The 25,574-nt window shown below is 37.8% G+C and overlaps 1 protein-coding gene across 1 annotated transcript; it reads left to right on the forward strand.

Moving 5' to 3' along the window:
• On the forward strand, positions 1-21,188 carry si:cabz01074946.1 (T-lymphocyte surface antigen Ly-9). The gene is made up of 8 exons (XM_036146051.1): positions 1-223; positions 13,504-13,713; positions 13,793-13,903; positions 14,046-14,312; positions 15,210-15,320; positions 20,310-20,342; positions 20,415-20,451; positions 20,546-21,188. The coding sequence occupies exons 1-7, from the start codon at positions 130-132 to the stop codon at positions 20,438-20,440; spliced, it is 852 nt and encodes a 283-aa protein (XP_036001944.1). The 5' UTR covers positions 1-129; the 3' UTR covers positions 20,441-20,451; positions 20,546-21,188.
• The last annotated feature ends 4,386 nt before the right edge of the window (positions 21,189-25,574 follow it).

The raw sequence follows: 25,574 nt of genomic DNA on the forward strand, positions 1-25,574 counted from the left end.
TCTTGAAATTAATAAAAAAGAGGAAACACAATATGTCAAAACTCTGAGTGCAGTCATACCAAGAAATACATTTATGTTTGAGGAGAAGCGTGGGTGGTTTCTGCATGCTTGCGTTAAAGGAAGTTCTAAATGAGGAACTCTTGCATTCTGATGAGCCGTACAACCATTTTGTGTAGCAGTCCAGCTATGAGGCTTCTGAGCGTCTTCTTCTTGTTGTTTCAAGGTAGGTATTTGTACTAGGTTCATTTTTAAATTTGTGTTGGAAAAAGCCGAATTCAGAACAAAAAGAAAGTAAGGTGAAATGTCAGGCTACACGTCAAGCTCATGACTTATAAGCTTCGAGTGGTTTCCTTCCGTTATCACAATGTGGTAACTTTTTAAAAAAGAAAGGATTGGCTTGATGGTTAATTCTGTTAACAAACATGAACAGAGACTAAAAAACATCCAGGAAATAAAATGTATTTCCTTATTCTTTGTGATGGTTTGGCTGTATCTAAAATCTCATGGAAAATGTTAGGACAGTAAAAAAAAGTGTCTTAAGGTGTATTTCTCTCTTTGAGGGCAGAAGTTTTTTATTTTTTTTATTCATCCCTATACAGAATAATAATTAAAGTATTGAATATCAAAACATAGTTGCCCACGCTTGTATTTCTTCATTTACCGACATTAAAAGTTGATGGTAAAGCTATCCACGGAAAATCCAGTTTGAATGATTGCTATGACAACACAGTGCTGAATAAATGTGGCCCTGGGAATTTTTCCACATTCGATCAAGCTACAAATCTCAATGTATTTTCCCAGGACTTCAAGTGATAGACTAACCCAAAGTTGTTAATTACTGTCAAGAGGAAGGGAAAGTAACTTTATTTTGAAATCTTATTTAAATCTGAAGTGTTCACCCTCCCTGAATCGATACTTTGTAGAATTACCCTTTGCTGTAATTACGTTTGGAGCTTGTTTCAATCAGCTTTGGACCACTGGAGTCTGAAATTGTTGCTTATTTTTCATTGTGAAATAACTAAAGCTTAAAATTATTAAAGCTTTAAAAGGTGCCTCTATATCACCGTATAAACCATTTCATGTAGTTGATATTGCTGCATTTGTAAATTCTGCAAAGAGATTTGTCAAAACAAAACGCCATGTTGTTGTTTCTTTCAGGCCAAATGTCCCTTCTCTGTAAAAGGGTTGGGTACGTTGATGATATGCAGCTCTACCTAATTGACTTTACTCTGATTGGCTACAACCATATTTGGAAAACCAGTCAAACATGGCGACCCCCCTTCCATCCTCACCTCCTTTCTCACCGCAACACTTTGTTACAAATCAACATTACGGTTTTATGGGTATTTGAAGTGTTTGGATTAAGAAACGTGAGGCCAAGTTGACCAAAGGCTTTAACTTGGCGGCGCGATTCAACACTGTGGGACCGACATGAATAACCACATAGACCTCGGCATTACGGGGAGCTCACCATGGCAGCGCTTATGCAGCCGGGAGCCAGAACCACCGTGGAACCGTAACAAGCTCCCCGCCGCAACGTATCAATATGAATCTGTGGTCCAGTTCTTCACCACGGTGACTGGTTCCTCTCCTCTGCAGTCAGCGAAGGAGAGCTCGCTCTCCCGGGCAGTGGCAGGAAAATCATACCGCTGGTAGCGGCATGTCGTCAGTCAGCCAGATTTTTCAGTTACAAACACACCTTTCTTGCATTCGACAGTTTTAGAAATGAAATAAACTTACAGGTCAGGACAGCATTATGGTCGCTACCTTCCATGTTGGTACAGAAGTTTTTTTTTTTTTTTGATCTGGTTGTTCCAAAACCACGACTTGAATTTAACAAGTAACTGAGGTCATCAATCCTCAGTCACGCATGCTGCAAGTCATGTAGGCTGTGAGATCACCACGAAGTCATGCAGGCTACGAAGTCTCCCTGTAGCTTGGTCTGGTCCTTTGTCTTAACTTGCAGTTACATTGCCTGTTGGGCTTTAAAAGTAATCTGGAAGCTTAAATAGTTTAACATGGCAAATGCCATTGTAAAAAAAGCCGGTATCACTGTTCATAGTGGTTGATAGTAGATGACACTGCTGATTGGGACTGTGAGGGCAGTGGAAGCAGGCAAACCAAGGGTAGGATATAAGGAACAAAACCCCTCATATTTTGAGGACACCTTACATATAGCAAGATTCTTATTCTAGTGTCTTATTCTGAAAAAGTAAAAATAATAATATAAAAAATAATAATATCTTTATTGTGTTACTACTGATATAATAATATCAGTAGTAACACAATAAAGCTTCTGGGATATGATTGCTTGAAAATATATTTTATGCTAACTTTAGTGGACCATGAGAGGTTCTTTTTGTTCTTTTTATCTGCCTCACTCTCCCTCTTTCTCATGTTTCTTTCTGTCTCTCTATCTTTTTTTATCTGTTTCTGTGTCTCAGCCTGTCAATCTTTACCTACTGCATCATTCTCTCTCTGGCTATTTAACTCATGGATGTATTTACTTACCAAGCTTATATTTATACAGCCAGGGTGAGTACGTCTGATTCTGACAGCCAAGAAGGTGCAAAACCTTTCATTCGATAATGACCGGGTTTTTGCTGCATGGCAGGGCATGAAGAACTTGGGCTATTTTGTATACTTGTACCAAGAGTAGGAGATTACTATTGCTGGTGCTGGCAGGAGAGTGAGAGTGAGTTAGTGCATTTAAAATGCAGATATATATGTGGTTGTGACATATTTTTCTGTGGCTCTCTGTCTGCTGGCAGGAGCATGTGGGCGAGTGCATGTGACTCAGAGAGATGAAAGTAGAGCGCGATCATGTAGGGATGAAATAGATCATGATCTGATTCGATGTTATTTAAATAGGCTACTAAATTTTGTGACAATAAATGTGAACATGTACAGTCATGTTCTTCTTTCACAAGCGAGCAGTCTCGCTGGCGCTTGCTGTTGTAGGCGGAACGTTGCAAATGCATTCCACACTTTTCTCTTTAAAATTATACATTAGTTTGTGTTGCTCATACACATGAAAGTCCAAGAAAATACAGGGCTGCATGTAATTGTAACATGAAAAATGTAAATAAAAAATAATGATTTAGCAAGGCACTGTATACATAAAAGCTAAATGTTTAGTATCTCACCCGAGTGCTTGACCATACCTATGCCAACCCTTCAGACTTAATTTGAAATCATACAATGTAACCGTTAAATATCCCAGCACTAAACAGTTTAGTTTTTTCAATACGTTTTTCATCAGCTGTCATCATTATACCAATCACTCATTCATCATTGTAGTGTCTTTATGTGTGTGTGTTTTTGGCATTTTAGCAATGAAACATTTTAAAGAAAATACAAAGCTCATTTCTGTGTTTCAGAAGAAATTCATTCTATAAAACAAAATACATCTGGATACATGAAATTATATTTTAGCGGTATAATATGACTGCATTGTTGCAAATTTGAATATTTGTAAATACTATAAATGATGGTGTCTGTTGAAGAAAAGTGGAAGAAAAATGAGGAAGATAGTGCAAGGGTTTTTTCAGGAGAAAGGAAATGAATTCACTATGAGGAAGCCTGTCAGGTTTACCAGGCACACTTTGGTGACACCTGCAAAATATAGTCCAAATTTTTGATATATTTGTAAATTCATGAAAAGCTCAGGGGGCTTGGACTCCCCCAGCATTTATCAGTCATCTCTGTGGCAGCCATGAACATGTTCTAAATGTACAGCTGCAGAGGAGCTGTTTGCTGCCAGGAGTTACCTGGCAGATACAAAAGTCAACTGGACCCAATCTGGGGCTGAATGTCTGGTTAAGGTGAATATGTATTTAAGCATAGGGTTTTTTTAATCACTTTGGACTATCATTATATTAATAAGATGAGCCAAAAGGCAAAATGTTGGTTTAACAACATTTAAACATTTTCAAATGTTGTGGATGTCCTTCCCACAACGTAGTGATTTGTACTAAGTCCTTCAAAAATTCTAAGTTCTTGGTAAGGCAGTTAAGAATATCCAACAGTAGTCAAAAAGTGAACAAAAGTAGCTGAGTTTCGGTCCAAGGTGGTTTATTGCAACAACACAAGACAACCACACATGAGATGCTTTCCGGACAACATCTGATAACATACAGAAAGTGGTCTGCTTATATACATTCCCTGGGTCTTGAGGGCTCCTCCCCGAGCTCCACCTTTTTATTACGTATTTTCAATTACTTTTCCACGGATATCTTTATTATTTTATTACATATCGGTGGAAACTTCCCGAGGGTGCATATTTTTAAAAACACTTTATTGTCGTTGCCTCCTTCCAGATGGCCCCACCCCATTATGTTAACATCATTTGCAAAATGGCTACTGTGATATTTTATTATTGGCCTAATCCTGCTTCGCTACTAAAGGCCCATTTTTACCCCGGTTTAAGATTTGACAATAAAATAAGGAATCATTGATCAGAGGTAGAACGGTTTAAATACATATTTAATTCATAGAAATTAAATATGGAGACAGAGTTACATACCATTACAAGATGTTGTTCTCACCGGTGGATAAGTCTGTCTGTCTGAAGTAAGTTTTACCAAGACATTCCTTTTATTAACTTTAAACTCCTCCTGCATGGCTCAGAGGGAGGATGACTGACCCCCTCTCCTGCTGACCACCCCCTCAGGGCAATAAAACTCCATGTTTATCTTACGCTGGAGCAGGAAAGGACAGGCCCCACTCTGCTTTCCTCAGTAATCCCAACTAAGATATATTTTTAATTCTCAACAACCCCTCTGTTTTGATCTCTCAAAGATCAAACCAATAACTAGGCTAAACTAAGTCTATGTCTTGAAACCCTTAAACAAAATGTAAATAGTAAGATGTAATATTGTAACCCACTGTCCCCTCTGTTGGCGACTTATGAAATCAAATGAAGTTCAAATGTTCCCCTTAAATGTAAAATAACCCAAGTATAAGCTAAAAAGCTACTAAACCTATCTGAATCTCTAACCTACTAGAATTAAGAAAAGTAAGCACCTTTATCCGAGAGGTGCAAGGCTAAGATAAATGTGCAACTACCAGAAACTATTATATGATCTAACTATGACTTTAAGAGTCCTAACCTAGATTAACAAAATGTCTTCTTAGAAATAAAGATAACCCATGAAAGCACTACACTCAGATCAAACCACAGAATAAAAAACAGATTTTCATGCAATGCAAAACCAAGATTCTAACAATACTAATATTGAACACCTTATGAATATGGAACTTATAAGACATATGCAGTGGTTACAAAACTCTCATTTTCTTTTTTCTTTTTTCCACAATGCATTCAATTGTTGTCATGATGTCTTGCATCTCGGAGATGTCTTCTTCTCGCCTTTAAAGAAGATGGTTTAAAGAGTCAGTGTTCCAACCGCGGTCTCCACAGAACTGTATGTTAATCTTTATTAAAAATAAAAAACGAAAACAAAATAAAATTCCAGCTGCCCCTCCGTGGGTGGCTCTGCGAGATAAGTTGTTCCGGTGATGTCTCCCTGGAACCCTCTGGTGGCTGGTACACACGGCTCCTGGAGTCTGATGGGCCCCTGACCTCTGGCCCACCACATCTGCTTGTCGATAACCTTAGCGTGCACTCCGTCGAAGTCGGGGGTGACTGAACTCCCGTCACATTTCTCCTAATTTTATGTCTCCTGAAACTTACACGACAACCGTTTAGATATCAAATGTTGTGTGCTACCTGTAATTCCGGAGGTTGACTTCGGTCCCGAAAAGCTCCTTTCAGTCATATGGAATCATATCCTGTAATGAAATTAACTGAACACTCCCACAAGAAAACACTTCACAGCTTTTTCACCCCATTTCCAATTTACGTCTGTGCACAGAACTATAGTCAATTGTGTTTAGAATTCTCCCCATTAATCTGAACCAACCTTCTTGTTGTTTCCCCTCCAGCCTATGAGAAACCTATTTTAGAAATGTAATAGTTAATGAGACACTTTATCGCAATTCCTCTTTCCTGACGCTGAGCCTCTGATTGTCCTGCAAGAGAATGCCTGCACAAAAACTTTATACCTCCGGTGGGAATCTCCATGTCTGTGGAATCCAAAATTAGTTAATTTAATTTGAAATCAAAGTACATTTTCCTGTAAGAATGTCAGAATGTTCTCTGGATTAAAGATTAAAGATTACCATTCAGCAGTCACTCCACACAAAACCTTTCAGCAGTCACCACACCTCACTTCTGTACCATTTCCTCAGATGTCTATGCTGTAAAAAAGTTCCTATTTTTAATCTGAGAGGAAAAGCAAACCCTCATTTTGTTTTATCCAGTTTTTACAAATCCTGATCCAGTTTACTGCAACAGATATACGTGGCTTTGAATCCTTAACAAACCTGCCTGACAAACCAATGATTTTAAAGTAAACTAAATATGCATTAAGTTACCCTCTGTTTATCTCTGTTTTATCCAGTTTTTTGTAGTTTATGTAGTTTTTCTGTTTAATTTAACATTCACTTTATTGTCCTGCCTAAACTGTGTAAACCTTTGTCCAAGAACCCCCTCATATAATCTATCTCTAGCAGATTCGTGGTGTCTGACACTCCGCTAATTAAATGTAATGTATGGTTCCGGTCTGTTTGGGGAGTCACTTAACAAACATCCCAGAGAGCCATGGGTAAGGTCTTTTGTGGGGGGTTTCTTTTTGTTTAAACAACCGTTATCTGATTTACAACACAGTTACATACCTCCGTGGTGTCCTGCACAAGAATCCTTCCCTTAAATTACTTGTGCCAAGGGTTGATATAAAGTTTAAGATCTGTATGGCTTTACAATATAGTGTTATCATATAAATGTTTATGTCATATCCCTCTGCTTGGAACAAAATTAATTTTGTTACAAAACATTAACAAAGAATAGTATTAGTCACCACAGGGAATCAATTAACTGCAAATAATTATCTGAATTGAAGTATGAAAAACACTGCCCTATATCCCGGATTCAGATCAAAACATAATGCAATTTCATAATCCCACAGATCTACAAGAAGTCCATCAAAAGTTCAGTGTACCCATTGAAATAATGATTATTCTAATGTGCTCACAGCAAGTTGATGGTATGAAAATGCTGAGTGTTCCAAGGTACTTACACACTGATAAAATATTGGGTTTTACCTGAATAAAACACCTGGTAACGGCAAAGTCTGGTGAAAATCTGATAAGTTTTAGCATGCAACAGTTATATTGTACAATAGAAAAATCTCAATACTTATGAGTTATCAAGAAATAGCCTAACAGATCAGTTTAACCTAAAAAGTGTATCTCTGCAATGAATAGGAAACAAGACATCTCACCCAAATCACCCCTTTGCCTGCTAGTGAGAGGCCCCCTGCGTCATAGAAGCTGATAAGAACTACCAGTCTGTAAATTTATGGCATGCAGCTGTGAGCTTGCAGCATCACAGAACCCTAAATGTGAAAAATATCCCCACCCCAGTGGATTTTCTGCTAATAATTGTGATGGTAAAATACACCTTCTGCTGTCAATTATGAGCAATATGGTCCTGGACATATTAGAATTAAAACTCATGTTTAAAAGGAACATATCAGTTATATAGTAGAAAATTTAAGAGACAGTAGTATAGTTTTCAAAACCGCAAACCTGTAGTGTTCGTATCTGCTCAATCGGCTGCCTTAAGAATTTATCACCTGCACCAATCCATTTACCTGGAAGCTCAAGAGTTGGAGACACAGAAAAAATATTAGAAATCACATTCCATAAAATTTGGTCAAAAGTATATTGGTAGAAAAATCAGTCTGAATTACCTTAACAAAAAGTCTGTTATCAGTCTGTGGTCCTTGAGATGGACTGGACTGACATGTACAGCAGATCAGGCAGAAAAGAGATTGGAGTTTAGACTTTGCACTCACAGCTTCCATGTATGGAACTCCACATTTCGTCCCCCACGTGTTGCAGTGATTCGCTGTCGATGCACTTCAGTGACAAAGTTCTGGTCCACGACTCAGAAACTGGATGAGACATTCAACTCCAGTGTATGCAGACAGTCATTTTTCCTTGACAGCTTAGGATCTGTGCTGTTCATAGGCGTTGGCCATTGTTCCAGGGTGAGGAAACATTGTTCATGGGAGCGTTATCCCCTTTCTGGGGCACTGACCTTCTTGAAGGTGAGGTGGTATTGGGACTTCTTGCCAGGATTTAGTGATGTGAAACAGTCCTTGGCCCAGTGTCCAGCGTAAGCAACTGTCCCAGATGTGATGGGTGCCCCACGACACACATATCGGCTGTAAATGCTCTGTTTTATTCTTCCAACCCCAAATCGGCACTGATCTGCGTCTCATGTCAGACGTGTCCATACTCCAGAACGAACAGACCTGTAACAAAATTAAGATAGAAAAAGGAAAACAGGGGGAGGGAGCTCCCCCACCTTAAATTAAAATAGGGACAGTTCTCGATGGAATCAGCTGCTTACTGTCACTCCTTCCTATATTGTTTTCCAATAACTGTAATTTTACCAACTTTTAGTAATTAACAAACTCAAACATTGTGTATCACCCTTCCTTTGAGTCACAGGCAAATGGTGTATCAAATATTGTCTGAGCGAGCGTATCAAGATTGAAATTCATCAGCTGAGATATTGAAGAGGGCACGTTTTTTTTTTTAAACACTATTACTGTAAATAATTCCCCTAAACTGGACTGATTTATTTAGGATCCACACCTGTGTGTTTGATCCATCCTACTGATTTTTTTCAGAAGATATCGAGAGTCCCAGTCAAACTCAGGAACCTTCTGCTAAAGTGTATAAAGAAAATGCTGTGTCACTCTATCTATCAAGGAAAAAAAATATAAAAAACACCAAATGTACATTTTAAAACAGCTCTAAAATCAGTTATGCGCCTGTGTTTAGTAAATTTTGAAGTCAAATTCTGCCGGCCACAAACAACCACCAGCAACTGATGTTGAAAAGTTTATTCACCAGAATTTGCACATTACCAAATGAACAACTAGAAAACTCCTGTGTTCTTAAATAACTGTGTGACAAGGGCATCTGCATTTTGTGGGACTATGAAAATGTGATTACATATAATGAATAATTTGGGGACCGTCCTGTGATGATCCCGTAATATTGTCTATTTGTACTAGGTTTTGGCGCTCTGCAATATCAGTATCTATAATAAAACAATGCAAACCAATAACATTAGTCATAAATTCCTCAATTTTAGCTGCTTCTTTTGAGGATAACTTTAAAACTGACTCATAACTAAATGCAGGGTTAACAAAATTGATCAAATCAACCGCAATATCCGTTTGCACACACTATTAAGGTACAGTTTAACCTTAACTTCTAACTCTGTGTAGTTCTGCTTACTTGTGTTTTTTCCCAGGCCTGCAAGCGAGCAAAAGTTTATAGGGTGGCTATTTTCTGCTCCCTATTAATCAGCCAGATTTAAGTCTGATGAATTATATTTATTTATTTATCTATTATAACTAGGGCTATCAAACAATGAAAACCATTTAATCACTATTTAATCGCAAATTATATTTCATGTCTGAAAGTATATATATTCATTAGGCATTTTAAAACGCTATTTTGCAATAGATAATGCTAGTTAAAATTACACTCTAACAGAAGGCATTTTCCCTTTTTTGTGTTTTCCCAATTTACAATGCCTCAAACAGATGTTCAATGTTCAGCCAAATTTTCAACAACTTTTCCAAACTTCTAACCACTTTCTAACTTTTAGGCTACAGTTCAAAATAAAAAGTTTTCTCCAAAACTCACCAAGACGCAGCAGTTCATGCTCTCCAATGCAACTCACACATACAGCTTGCAGCCAATACCTCAAACGTTTTACTGCATTGAAAGTTCTCCTGCACTTTAACAAACATTATTAATGCATCAACCCTTTTTCCAATGATTTCCAAATTCCCCTTTAGTTTTTATTTTCACCCATATTTTTACTTATCACTTTTACTTAACAAAATTAAACTGCTCCCCAGTCATTGCTCTAATCTTGAGGCCCATGCACGCGGAGAAATTCACACCCTCATGAAGACACACACACACACACACACACATACACACCCCCACTCTCCGCTGAGTTGCAGGGTACAACCAATCTCTCCTTCTCTCAAAACCATGGATCCCATTTTACCGAGACATTCAAAACATCAGACAAGACATAACAAATATAACATTTAAGACAGACAGCCTTGCGCGCGCAGAGGGTCTTCTCCTTTTAATACCCTTCCACTCGACGAAACGTTTCCTTATGTTAAAATCTCCTCGTTTAATCGTCGTGTTCTCGAAAAACCCCGTTTTTCGAAAACTAGAAAACAAACTTCTATTGCTTTCCTGGGATCCCTTTTTTTTAATCTCTTATCTTTCTATAACAGCTCACTCTTAAGGTCTTGCTGCTCTTAGCCTCAACTTAAAGATGTTACGTATCTCGGCCGTCCTATTCCCTGCTACTTTTTGAGTGTCCCTAGTTCTCAAGAGGCAGCGCACACCTCAGCCCTAAAATTACCAGTTTGTCAGTCTGGTTGTCGTTTGGCCAATCCTAGAACATATCCCTTTTTTTTGTCTATGTTTTTATCTTTTTTATTTCGTTTTATTTTATTTTTCGCCTCACCATTTCAAGGCTTCTTGGCATTTAGGTTAATATCCAATTCTAAGTTTTTCTGACGTAAACAAACACATAAATCCCATTCAGTCATTTCTCGGTTTCAACATAAATTCCATTCAAACCTAGTTATACCGTTCAGCCTCTGATATTTTGAGAAGAAAGCTTCTCATTTACAGCAACACTTGATTTAGCCTACATCTAATCTTTAGCCAATAGGAGAATCAAAATCTCCTTACTTTTTTTCGGGTCGACCCTGTTTTGCTGTAAGTGATTACTTCTTCGTGCCCAAATTCAAAATGTTCCTCCATCTTAATGTCAAAATCCGGGTCACGGCTAACCAAATTGTGATATTTTATTATTGGCCTAATCCTGCTTCGCTACTAAAGGCCCATTTTTACCCCGGTTTAAGATTTGACAATAAAATAAGGAATCATTGATCAGAGGTAGAACGGTTTAAATACATATTTAATTCATAGAAATTAAATATGGAGACAGAGTTACATACCATTACAAGATGTTGTTCTCACCGGTGGATAAGTCTGTCTGTCTGAAGTAAGTTTTACCAAGACATTCCTTTTATTAACTTTAAACTCCTCCTGCATGGCTCAGAGGGAGGATGACTGACCCCCTCTCCTGCTGACCACCCCCTCAGGGCAATAAAACTCCATGTTTATCTTACGCTGGAGCAGGAAAGGACAGGCCCCACTCTGCTTTCCTCAGTAATCCCAACTAAGATATATTTTTAATTCTCAACACTACCCATCATTATCTTCTTGCCGATGACAACACTTTATTACATTAACATCATTTGGCCATGCTAAACAGCTGCATATCATCTCCTTTTCCTGGACCTTTACCATACACATTTTGTTTACAATACAATATAATTTGATTTCTGATTATGATGTTTCCATGGTGCATCATGTATGTCTCCTCCTGCCCGGGCCTGTGTGCATCCATTCTCTAATTCTCAACTTGACCTCTGGACTGACACACACACATTTCCCTCAGATACATGTTAAGGCACACTTTTTAATCATTGTGATAAGAATACATTCATTGTGAGATATGTAAGCACACCCTTTAACTACTGTGACAAGAAAATACAAGTATTGTGAGAGGTTAATCTACTACACAACGTTCCTCATTAGCAATTAGAAGTGGATTCCAGCCAAAAGAATGAGATTCCAGAGGACTGTAAAATAAGCAAACTTTGTAAGTCTCCTCTGTAGTCTTGGTGGTAGTAGCAGTGGTGGTGTTTTCTTGTGTAGGTGGAAAGATTCTTTGCTGGCCTCCAATACAACTTTAACATGTAATACATAAGTTCATAACTCTTGTAATATGTTAGGCAACAATTACTGAACCCAAAACAACCTTTGCAATAAGAATATTGCAAAAATATTGATATTGAGGTGAAAATGTATTTGCGACATATTATGCATCCCTATAATAGAGCACATTTGGAATATGGTGGATCAGGAGATTCACATCATAGATGCTGCCTGTAAATCTGCAGAAATTGCATGATTAATATGACATCAAGTTACTATGGACCAACCTCGCTCAGGAATGTTTCTGCCGCTTTGTTGAACCTTTTCCACAAAGACTTTAGGCAGTTCCAGGAGCCCAATTAAATGCCCAATCAGTGTATACTGCCCATTAGATGATTAATTAAATTAAATGGAATAGCTTTTCAAAAATTAGTAATGATTGAATATGGTCCGATTAAAGTCAAGGAAGTGACTATGATTCAATTCAATTCAATTTTATTTATATACCGCCAATTCATGAAACATGTCATCTCAAGGCACTTTACAATATCAAATTCAATCAGATTATACAGATTGGTCAAAAATCTCCTATATAAGGGAAACCAGTTGATTGCATCAAAGTCCCGACAAGCAGCATTCACTCCTGGAGAAGCATAGAGCCACAGGGAGAGTCGTATGCATTGTCCATGGCTTTGCAGCAATCCCTCATACTGAGCAAGCATGAAGCGACAGTGGAAAGAAAAACTCCCCATTAACAGGAAGGAAAACTAACTAAGTGCAATCAAACCAAGAAATGTTTACACCAACTTTCAAAGTGGTATGGAAAATTTGTGAAATGCAGACAAAATGGGCAAGATTGTTTTTATGTTGTGGACACATTTACCAAAAGATTTGTCCCATTGTGTGTCTTACTTCCATCAAGAAAACAATTCAGGAACATTAACTCAAAAACAAGTAGGCTTAAAAGCAGCCAATTTTCCTAAACTGTGAATCAAATAAACCCCTAGACCATTTCAAGTCTGTTTACAAACGTGGTACTGGTTTCTCAGGTTCTTGATCTGATTGAGAATTATTTAACTACCATTTATATGCTAATAACTATTGCACACTTTTAGCTTCTCAGGCAGTATTTGTCTGGTGTATTCATACAAATAGCAGAGTTTTACATTGCTCTGTGAATCGACTGCTGTTTCTCTTATTTTCTTTATAACTTGAACATCTCATGATTATATGAATATGCAATATTATATATAAATATGCTCACAGAATGCTTCCTATTCAGAAACAAGTCTTTTTCTTTAAATGTTCCTTTAGATGTTCCTTCTTATCATATTGTGCTTTTGCAATTCTGCTGGTCTTCTATAGAAATTCTAATGTGTTGATTTGTCTTGTGTTGATTTGTGTTGATAGTCTATGTGTGTGTTTGTGTGCTTACAGAGCCACTGTCTCACCAAATTTTCATTATGGCTGTGTAATGACAATAAAGAAACTTGATTAATTCTTCAATCTTTTAATCCATTTGGTTTCATTATTTGTTGTGTAAAACCTGAGCTACTACCAGCTGTTCCACTGATGCTTTTTAAATTATTCCTCCAGGGGTGCAGGGTACAGCACTTATTGAAGTAGAAGGGTACATGGGTGAAAACATTACCTTGCCATCCAGTGCCAACCCATCATGGACTCTAACCAGAATTGACTGGTCAATATTCCCCAACAACACCTGGATTGCCACCTATGACAACAATGTTACAAATGTGGACCGTCGGCCAGAATATAAAGGGAGGCTAACTCTCCACAAATACTCAGGTAAAATGAAAATGTTCTACTAACATGATATAAGGAAATGTATATTCCTCTGTTTACAATGTTTTCTGTGCTTCTACAGGTAATTTAACCATTCGAAATCTCAGGCCAAGCGATGCTATGAAATATACTGTCGACCTCGTCAATGACGCAAAAAGCAATGAAGTAAACCATATTTCGCTTAAAGTGAAACGTAAGTATTCAGAAAAAAATATTTAGTCTGTATTAGCCCAATTTAATTTGTGATAGAAAAATTTCATACTAATATAATTTGGGGTTTTCTGTGACAATGGATTGAAGTGGAAAATCAATGTTTTAATTAATAACTCTTTCAGAACACCTCCAGCAGCCGACTATAACGAAGATACAGTCTACTGCAACAAAAACAGGCTGTTTTTTGGTGCTCAACTGTTCTTCTCAGTATCCCGATGTTGCTCTCTCATGGGACGTGAAACCATCATATCTTCATGGCAGCAAGATTTCTCAGAGTGGTGCTTCAGAGCTTATAGCATTTTTTCAGACACTAGACCCTTTAAATGTTACCTGCACAGTGAGGAAAAACATGGAGAATGCATCAAGACCTTGGATCTCAAAGTGTGATAGTGAGTATTTATTAGTTGGTTCTGGACTATGACAAGTAAATGTCATACTATTTAAATATCCTTCCAATGAAACTGTTTTCATTTCACAGATATTACAATGTGTCTAGAAATCAATTTCCTGTTATTTCTGTCTCAGGGAAAATCATACATCAAATTCTTTATTATTATTTTTTTTAAACGAGCCATGTAGCGAATGAAATCCATATGAACAGTTTGCATCAAACATCTAGAGAAACTGCATAAAAAGCACTTTTTTATTGTTTGGTATTCAATAAAAAAAATTTAAATTCATTTTTATTTAAATAGCGCCAATTCACAACATATATCATCTCAAGGCACTTTACAAAGTGGAACTCAATCAAATCATACAGATTGGTCAAAACATTTGGTTTACCATGATGATGCACAAGAATGCAGTATGTTTGAGTTGCCATAAAATACATAAACATGTGTGAATCCATTTCACTCAAATGGAGGCACACCTGGCAATTAGCGGAGAGTGGACATCCTGCAACAACTCAAGAATTACAACCTTCCACAGGAGCCACTGGTCATCTTCCCTCCATCCAGGGCTTGTATAAGTTCAGGGTCAGGAAGAGGGTAGCAAACATATCTACAGTCCATATATGTGTCCATACATGGATCGACTGCTCCCTTTATCCTTATTTTATTCCTCCAAAGTTTATACATTTATACTTTAAGTTTAAGTTTGGAATGTTAGCATTTGAAGTCAAATTCTTTGTTTGTGCACACAATGTTGACTAATAATGCTGATTCTGATAATACAGAAAGTGTTTTCATTAACTCGTCATTAGATAATACTGCACTGTTTAAACATTTTTTGTTGTTTTTTGTTTGTGTGTTTTTTTTCTCCCCATTTTAAATATCTTTGTTTAGGTCCAGATAATCCACCTACACCGGGAGACAGATTTGGTCATGGGTTTTTCTGTGGATTTTTCACTGGACTATTGCTTGTGGTCATAGTGTGTTTGCTTTACAAATATAGAGGTGAGAGAAAAATATGTATATGTGTGTATGTGTGGGTGTGTGCATGTGTGTGTGCGCGTGTGTATGTATTTATTATTTTTTTACAATCTTTCTTTGTAATGATCATCAGCCAAGCAGAGAAAACAATTTATAAAAGGTCAAACCAAGACGCCAGCTAAAACATTATCAGACATTATACCAAACAAATAACGTTATATGAGACCAGTGGTGGAGTCTCCTATTTTGTCATATCTTTGAAATCTCTTATTTTCACACTAAAATATTTATACCCTAATGAAAAAGGCTGGATTTATAGTAACTTACTAAATGTGGAATGGGAGCATACTGAAGTGAAAAACAAAAATCTAACTCTGTTTGGTTTGTTGAGACAGTTTTTAAAATTAATTATTGTGAACCTGGGGTTAACATATTACACACAACAGAGTCCCTGTGGAAGTCTTCACTTTTCAACATGAGAAAGTCAAAAGAACATGAAAGACAGAAGTGTATGCATAGTAAAGAGATTGGTAAAGTTCAACAAGATTTCTCATGTTAATCAATATGCAAATTTTTGTTAAAAAAATTTATTCTAGTCTTCCTATTTCAGTTTAAATTTCTGCTTTACAATAAGAAGTTTCTCTTGAAACACATATATGGGGTAGGTATGCTAGTGGCATGTTTTCCATTATTAATTTTGTTTCTTCTGTAGTGGTTGTCAATGCCATTAAAGAGGAACCTTTTTTTACTTTCAGCTTAATAGGAAATGTTACTGGAGAGATTTCTGAACTGAAACTGATCGGGGAATTTCTCTGTGCAGTTTATATGTTCCACCTTTCCCTATGCAGATTTCCTCTGGAACAAGCAAAACTTTTCACTCTGCTGCAACAATTGCTGGACGTCTGTGTAATGACAGGGATTAGACCTGTAAAACTTTTTCTTCTTGTCTCAAAAAGCTCCTGTTCCTGTATCAAACCAATCCATAAATTTTTCAGTTTAATTCAATTTTATTTATATAGCGCCAATTCATGAAACATGTTATCTCAAGGCACTTTCCAAAGTCAAATTCAATCAGTTTATACAGATTAGGTCAGATTATACAGATTAGTCAAAAAAATGTCCTATCTAAGGAAACCCAGTTGATTGCATCAAGTCTTGAAAAGCAGCATTCACTCCTGGAGAAGCGTACAGTTGTTTGCATTGTCCATGGCTTTGCAGCAATCCCTCATACTGACCATGCATGAAGCGACAGTGGAAAGAAACGGGGCAAACGGGTCAGTTGTCCCGGGCACAGGACAGAGGGGGGCCCAAAACTGACACTCTGACCATTAAAATGATCAGAGTGTCAGTCAGCGCGCGCTAACTGCAGCAGCAGTCTGTGTCATGGCACTCTGCTGCTCCCCCTCCCCTCTCATACATGGCTCAGCGGCGCCAGCCAATCAGCACGCAGGCTCAGCTTGGCCCGCCCACTTAGCTTCTCTTCACTCAACACACAAACAACCGTTTGTGTGTTGAGTGAAGCTCGGAGAGAGAGACCGCAGGAGCGGAAAAACATGAAGAGGGAAAGAAGCGCCATTTGGTTTTATTTTAATACCATAAATGAAATCAAACTGTATGTTTTGTAAAAAGCAGGTTAAATTCAGTGGAAACACAACAAATTTATCTAAGCTCGTAAAAAGCCATGAGCAAGAAAACATTGAGCGACAGAAACTGAGTGAGGAGACGAAACTTCTGTCATTGCCACGACAGACCCACAGACTGACGTCACTGACTGAGGCGTTTCAGTCCTCCAGAGAACATCCAGCTAGATCAGAGTGGTCATCTTCAGCAGCAGTTCATGTTAACTTTCAAAGTAGATATTATCTATCATAAGTTACTGGAGCCCACACAGAAAATGTAATTAAGACATTGAAAGAACCCAGTACACATATCCTATTAAAAAGTGTTATTTAAGATAAGGTAACATTAGCTAATCCTTTATTCATCCCACGACGGGGAAATTTTATAGGATTAAAGCAACAGGCAGGTGCACACAACACAGACAAAATTACATAAGGATTGAAAGATATAAGAGGTGGATTAGGAAAAAAACATTAAACATAAAATTATTATTATTATTATTATTGTTATTATTATTATATAATTGTAATAATAAAATAAAAATCACAAAACCCAAAAGGTCAACAGTTTCCTGATACATCAAGCTTAAATGTGAAAAGTATCTGTGAATGTTGTGCGGTTAATGGCAAAAAGGAAGCCTTTCTCAGAGATTCAGGCAGCAGGTGTGTGTGTGTGTGTGGGGGGGGGGGGGGGGGGGGGGGGGGCTGACAGCAAAGCAAAGCTGTCAGCTGGCCTGCTAATGGCCTCCGGTAGCCTAAGCCTATAGCAGCACAACTATAGAGGTAGCTCATGGTAACATGAGCCACTCTAACTATAAACTTTTTCAAAAAGGAAGGTTTTAAGATTAGTGTTAAAAGTAGACAGGGTGTGTGCCTCACGGACTAAAACTGGGAGTTGGTTCCACAAGAGAGGAGCCTGACAGCTAAAGGATCTGCCTCCCATTCTACTTTTAGAGACTCTAGGAACCACCAGCAGACCTGCAGTCTGAGAGCAAAGTGCTCTGTTAGGAACATACGGGGTAATCAGAGCTCTGATATATAATGTAACTTGATTATTTAGGGCTTTATACGTTAGAAGGAGAATTTTAAATTCTATTCTTGATTTAATAGGAAGCCAACGAAGTGAAGCTAAAATTGGAGAAATATGATCATCATCAGAACTCTTGCTGCAGCATTTTGTATCAGCTGAAGGATTTGAACTGCATTTTGTGGACTTTCTGACAGTAAAGAATTACAATAGTCCAGCCTTGAAGTAACAAATGCATGGACTAGTTTTTCAGCATCACTCCTGGACAGAATGTTTCTAATTTTGGCAGTATTCCAGAGGTGAAAAAAGGAAACTCTGGAAACCTGTTTAATATGGGATTTAAATGACATGTCTTGGTCAAAAATAATACCAAGATTTTTTACTTTATTACCAGAGGCCAAGTTAATGCCATCCAGATTAAGTGATTGATTAAGAAGTTTATTTTTTGAGGACTGTGGTCCAAAGATTACAACTTTTGTCTTGTCAGAATCTGAGTACTCTATCCAAGTGGCAAAGTGGACCTATACCAAACACGCATGTTTAACGAAACATGCTACAAACACTGATTTAAAATCTCTGCTGCAAAGCACCTAGAAAATAGACAGCTTAATTCACTAAAAAGGTTTTCCTTTGAAAAAGTCTGATGGCTTTCAAAAAACATAAAACTGTTTGTTTAGGTAAGAGTTATTGATATCAACGTACATATAACACAAGCAATTAATGTTTGACATTGGTTATTGCTGAATCCCAATCTGATACTGCATTCAAGTTGATAGAATCAGTGGCATGTGTATACTCAGATTAAAAAGCTAAAAAGTAACCGTACATGTTATCAGTATTACAAGGTAAACAGCGGCTTTATAACAGTGTCTCATTTAACTAACTTATCAATGACATTCATGTTTTATCTATTTTCTCACCATGTTGCCTAAACACAAGCTTAACTAGGTTAGTCACTCTTACCCCGTATACACTACTCTTTTTAACCGAGCTGAGACCAGTCAGTCCGAGCTCAGTAACTGAGATAGCTATCGAGTGTAAATGGTAAGCAAACTGAACTGAACCGAGCCAGACACAACCGGACTGCGCTAAATGCAGACCAGTTCCAGGTGTGAGCTCGGCCCGTTTTTTTTCTGGCTCGGTTCTCTAATAACAAAGAGCACATGAGCAGACCATGTCACCTCCGTGCGGTCAGCTGACATTTCAGACATTCATAAAAACACTAGCTTCCCTACCGTGACACACAATTTCCAGTGATGATTATGCTTAGCAGTGTGATGAACCTCAGCGTCTGTCGTTGTTTCCTGCGACTGTAAACCCTTATTAGACGTTCGTTTGTCTTATACACTTCCCAAATCCGGCTCTGTCAAGTAAATTCACCAAAGGTTGCCGTCTTCGCCTGGCTCTCCGCAAACAATGACGTATCACCAAGCTTAACTGCCTGAATGTTACGGGCGCCACCATTTTGATTCGCTTGGTCCCTCCTTCAAACCCAGAGAGCAGTAGTACCGCAGATCATCACTAGGAGGCGAGGAAACCAAGGAACCGAGATAACGAGGCTAGGCTTGGTTAACTGATCCAAGCTCGGACTGAGCTCAGCATGGATCGGTTTAACAAGGGTAGTGTAAATGGGACTTCTGCTATAACAGTCTGGCCATGTGTCATATACAACTTGTATAGCTTTATTATTTCTAAAGACATTCCTGATTTGACACAAACAGCTAAGGTTGGCAGTAACTTCATACCTTACTCCAGCTGATCATGTTTGCTAAGGTTGTTATAGGCCGATGCCGGCATGTTTGCTCTCCGTTTTGATATTGCTTGCTGATAGTCTGGTGTTTCAGTGCGATCCCATTTAACAGTGGAGACAAATCTCTTTTTCCTGCTTCAAGAGCTTAGCACTTTGCTTTGACCATTAGGTTGCTGTCTGTGCATTTCTAATTTACTCAGACAGCAATGTGTGGATTGTGTTAGCATAGCAAGGAGTTCAGATCACATGACATGGACAGAGAGATAATGAACTTAGATTGTTGGAAAAAAAATCGAGATAAAATGCGCTGGACTGCCTACAATATTTGTTGCCAGCTACCGTCTTTCTTTAAAAGATAAAGCACTGATGGCATTTTACACTAAATGATCTTTATTGGACTGTTGCTCTGTTCATTCTATGGTTGTTGTAAGTTTATTTACTTGAAAGCTTTTGCCAATGAACAAATGTCATTGTCTTGGTTATTCCTTTCTCTGAAATGAATTTAATGTGTTAAATGTGACTCATACCATTTAGTTAGTCATTTTTTGCCTTCAACATTAACTGTTTCAGTTTCGGGTTTGATCAGCCAAACACTAACATTTTACTTTTTATTTTAGAAAACATCTGCAAAGCGCTGCAGCAGTTCAGAGGTATGCAACCATTTTAACACCATCAAGTTGTACATACTTTCCCTTGGAGTTACATTTTGCTTTATTTCTCAGATAAACATTTGTCAGGAAAAGACTGAGCTATCAAATGGTGAGCTTCTCTTCTGGTTTTGTCTACTTTGCAACAAATAATGAGTTTTATTTTTTTTAATGACCACAGTTTTCTTTTCTGTCTCTCGTTAAAGGAACATTCCAGCATCTATGGAACTGTGGCTTCATTCCGTCCTTCAGGGTTTTTAAGATTCATAAAAAAGAAATTCAAAAACTTTTTTGCAATTTACGTCCAAAGCAATGCCAGCTCTGTAAATCAATTTGACCCTGGATTTTATGTGTGCACAATGCTTCCTAAAAATTCCATAGTTAGCTACATTCATACATCGAGATGGGTTGGGTTGTTTAAAGGGAACAGGATGTTGTTGATCATTTCAAAAGGCTGGCTGCTTTTCATATTTATTTATTTTTAAGAAACCAGAGAGGGTCAAATTTAATTGGCTGAGCCTAAAGGGAAGCAATGCTAATTGGATATTATTTGCTGCAATGGATTTGTTGAACAAACTGAACTCAAACACAAAGGAAAAACTCAAGTCTGGTTAAAAGATAGTAATGATGCTAACGCAACAATTAAACAATGAAGACTATTTGTTGCATTTTTACACTGATTTCACACTGGTCTGTACCTCTGCTGCTAATAGTTTTCACACCCATTTTGCTTATAGCATAGCAATTAGACTTCTCCTCTCATATATCCTGATGTTGGAGAGACAGAGAGATCTTTGAACTTTCTCTCTAGATCAGGGGTGTCAAACATACGGCCCGCGGGCCGGATTCGGCCCGCCGAACAATTTAGTCCGGCCCGGTGGCTAAGTGCATTATAATTATAAAAAAAAAAAAAAAAAAAAAAATTCCAGTGTCCTGTCTGGCAATGTGGCAATAAGAACATGTTGTCTTAATGCCAAAAAGAGCTCATCAGATTTGACTTTCACAAGTGGAGCAGTATGGCTTTTGCCCTAGCGCTTCAAATGATATGGACACTACAATGGGAAAGTAGGAGAGGAAACGAAGAACAAGAAGAAAACAAACAAAATGTGAAAGAAAGAGGAGATAAAAGGAAGAGAATAATAAAACAATTATTGAAAAAAACACTTGTTTAATTGAAAATCTGCAGTTCCTATATTGTCCACGAGGGGCGCTGTGTTTTAATTAGCAGATTAAGCTTCAGGTGTGGAAAAATTTAAATCATTTCTTAATTTTTATCTGTTTGATGTATTTTGTCATGTAGGACAGTGTTTTTAAGTTCAAAAAATGTGAATAAATGTTTTTTAACATTGTACAATCACTGTGATCAGTTCCTATGCATAATGCACAAGTAAATGTTTAACTGAGTAAAAGTATTGTTGAAATTGCACATACTTTTCTTAAAAACACTGAGGTTATTCATAATATATTGTGTAAAAGTGAAATTAATTTAATATAAAAATCAACAACAAGTCCACATTTATTAGTTCTATTTAATCTTGCAATGAGTTAACTCGTGTGGCCCTCTTAAGATCAGATTAAGCTGTATGCGGCCCCTCAACCAAAATGAGTTTGACACCCCTGCTCTAGATCATCCAGATTCCTATAGAAACAGGTTTTCAATAAGATTAGGGCCTTATTACCAAGAAATAGGGTTGATTTTGATCTGGCACTTTTATTGAAAGGTACTTTTATTAAATTCTTGTTCACGAATGAGGGGAAGATGGAGCGGGGGATCGACAGGCGGATTGGTGCAGCGTCTGCTGTGAAGCGGGCGCTGCACCGATCCGTTGTGGTGAAGAGAGAGCTGAGCCAAAAGGCGAAGCTCTCGATTTACCGGTCGATCTACGTTCCTACCCTCATCTATGGTCACGAGCTTTGGGTCGTGACCGAAAGAACGAGATCCCGGATACAAGCGGCTGAAATGAGTTTTCTCCGTAGTGTGTCTGGGCTCTCCCTTAGAGATAGGGTAAGGAGCTCAGTCATCCGGGGAGGACTCAGAGTAGAGCCGCTGCTCCTCCACGTCGAGAGGAGCCAGTTGAGGTGGCTCGGGCATCTGGTCAGGATGCCTCCTGGACGCCTCCCTGGTGAGGTGTTCCGGGCACGTCCCACCGGGAGGAGGCCCAGGGGAAGACCCAGGACACGCTGGAGGGACTATGTCTCCCGGCTGGCCTGGGAACGCCTAGGGATTCCTCCTGAGGAGCTGGCCCAAGTGGCCGGGGAGAGGGACGTCTGGGCCTCCCTACTGAAGCTGCTACCCCCGCGACCCGACCCCGGATAAGCGGAGTAAGACGGACGGATGGACTTTTATTAAATGTTTCAGGTGGGAATTATACAGCTGAAGTAAAAAAAGAACTTCATTTTGAGCTTTTCACTTATCTTAAACAGAGGTACGGATAACAGAGGATGGTGCTGCACACTTGCAAATGTGATTTTTTTCACTCATGAAAAACAAATATTACTTCCATTAACTGCTATTTAAAGATATCCTAGTGTTTTCTTTTTTTGATTTTAAGTTAACATCGCAAACTCTCTAACACATTTTGTTTGTGATTTGGGAATAAAGCACCTTTGTAAAATGTACAGGCTATTCAATTCTTAATATTTTTTTTGTTACACATTATTTTGTATTTAGGATCTTTTTACCATTAGCAACTGAATGTCAGAATTCTGTATTTGAGAGATTACTTTAAGAATCTCTCTGAATTGTGTTAAAAGTTTAATCAATATTCAACCTAAACTGTGTTGTTTAATGTTTTTCATTCCAGCCAGCAAAGTGTGTTAACACCACTCAAGGAGGGTTTACACTTTAACTGATAAAAAAAACATAGTAAGGGTTAATTGCCTACCATATATGTTGATATAACATGCATAACTGTATTTAAAGTAAAGTTTGAAATATATTTCATTGACTGTATGGTATGCTAAACATTATACTAAGTTAATATACCTGAATAAAGAATTCTGTGAACACAGGGAAAAGCAACACAGAATAGATGCTGTAGAGGACATGGGCACATTAGCTTTGCTGTAGGTGTAGGGAGATGCTTACAGTATGCAACAAGCTTAGACTAAGACAATTAAATGCTTATAAGATCATAACCATTATTTACAGTGTGTTTTGTTTGTATTTATCAAGCCTGCATTTTTAGTCACATTCCAAAATAACAAGTTACTCATTTTGACCCGACTATAAAGTCCAGAGGTGGACATGAAGTTTGTCTCACCGAGGAAAAGATAGGCACACAGTGGTTCAACACTAATTAGTCAGCATTGTTTCAGACATCAAAATAAAACCAATACATAAACAATAATGTGAATAAAATCCAAAATTTCTGTTAAAATATCAAATTAAATCAAAGCCTGCCATAATCCTGCTCTCTGATAATGGCCCATAAAAGCAAGTTGACGTTATATTTAAAAGGCAAACATCATACGTTTAAATCCTTCCTTTTCACATTCAGATCCTTCACCTGTGGTTTATATAAAGTGGAACTGCAATGCTGTGATCTCAATTCTTCATGTGTGAAGCTCAGCCATTTGCAACATCTCCCACGGCGTTCCACTCCACCCCTTAGACATTTTTTTGTAGTTTAATGGCTGAGATACTATTATCTATCGCAACTTTTTATTCCCAAAGTTATAAAAAAAAATGTCAGCCTTATATGATCACGTCACAGTGACCCAGAGCAAGAAGATAATGAAAAGGACAAACCAGCTCAATCAAGCTTTAAAATATAAATAGGCTCTACAGTTGTGCTCTCAAAAAACTGAGTGAGCACATCGGAAGTGCTATGCTATCTAAAAGGTCTGCTGAAATTTCAGAGTTATCAGCAGCTTACCCTTTTTGCTGTGTCCTTCGTTTTCATACTTAGAAGGAACTGAGTCCTCGATCAGATGAAGTCTCTGGGAAATTGAGTGACTGATTTGTTCACTGACGGCTTTGGCATCCTTGAGTTTGGACTACAAAATTTAAGCGACAGCTGTATATAACTTGTATAATCTGATTGAATTTGACTTTGGAAAGTGCGTTGAGATAACATGTATCATGAATTGGCGCTATATAAATAAAATTTAATTGAATTGAACTGAATATGGCGGGAAAATGGTGGGACATCTATTACCTTATTTAGATGTCCTAAAAGAGTTGTGACGTAACAGCAAAGAAAGCGTAACAGAAAACAAACTAAATCTGAATGGCTTGAAAAATATGACCCAAAAACAACCTAAAAAATGTTTAAACAACACTTTGGAAGACAAAATGAAACTTTTTAGTACTTCCAGAGGCTCCAAGCACACAACAAAAGGAATTTAAACGCTGAAAAGTGGAACCTCTTTAAAGGTTGTGGCAGTGGAAGCAGACATAATTTCTCTTTACTATTCAGAAATGTGAAACACAATGGCCATTGAATGTCTACACGCTCCTATAAAAACATTATGATGTAAAAACAAATAGACATTAATAAATTATTTTCAAAAATTTGTCCACATGTAACATGACATTTATTCAAGTCAACATAAAAACAAACAAATCCCATAGAAGAAACGTTATATGTTACACAGCTGCAATAAAATGGTTGGAAAAGTGTGAATATTCTAAACTAATAGTTTTCTAAAATACCTTCGTATCAATGTCCAGCATTCAATCCTTTTTAAGTTAATCTCTGCCATAAGTTGTTTCACAAAAACAGAATCTAGAAATCCTGGATAAGCGGTAAAGCTAGGTTTGAACTAGTGCGATCGGTGCATCCTGGCTTCATCAGTTTCACAAAGGCCAAACCAGGCTCAGGAGGTGCGACTATAGCTACGTTCACACTGCAGGTCTTGATGCTCAATGCCGATTTTTTGCTGAAATCTTTTTTTTTTTTTTTTTTTTTTGAGGTTGCCGTTCATACTACTATTAAATGTGACCGCCATCAGACTTCTGTCTGAACGATTCAAGACCACAAATCAACCCGCATGCGAACATAACAGAAGGAGACGTCACACAGCAGTGCGCTGTTTACAGAAGTAATGGAGAATATACTGGTTTCTACAAGTGTTCAATAATGTTTGGTTAAAAAAAAACATGAAAGCAACCCAAAAAAGGCCAGGATCTCTCCTTGTGATTAGAAAGGTGTTGAGCTGACGATAGACCATGTCATAGCAAGACAAAATAGGGTAAGGGGAAGGCAGCATAGCTATTAACAATTGTCTTTT

Source organism: Fundulus heteroclitus, chromosome 14 (genome assembly GCF_011125445.2).
Source record: "Fundulus heteroclitus isolate FHET01 chromosome 14, MU-UCD_Fhet_4.1, whole genome shotgun sequence".
In the NCBI taxonomy this organism is placed as follows: Eukaryota; Metazoa; Chordata; class Actinopteri; order Cyprinodontiformes; family Fundulidae; genus Fundulus; species Fundulus heteroclitus.

Coding starts and splice junctions, on each gene's coding strand:
- si:cabz01074946.1 (XM_036146051.1), top strand. CDS start 130: ATGAGGAACTCTTGCATTCTGATGAGCCGTACAACCATTTTGTGTAGC. Junction 224..13,503: donor CTTCTTCTTGTTGTTTCAAG/GTAGGTATTTGT, acceptor TTATTCCTCCAG/GGGTGCAGGGTACAGCACTT. Junction 20,343..20,414: donor AGCGCTGCAGCAGTTCAGAG/GTATGCAACCAT, acceptor TTTATTTCTCAG/ATAAACATTTGTCAGGAAAA.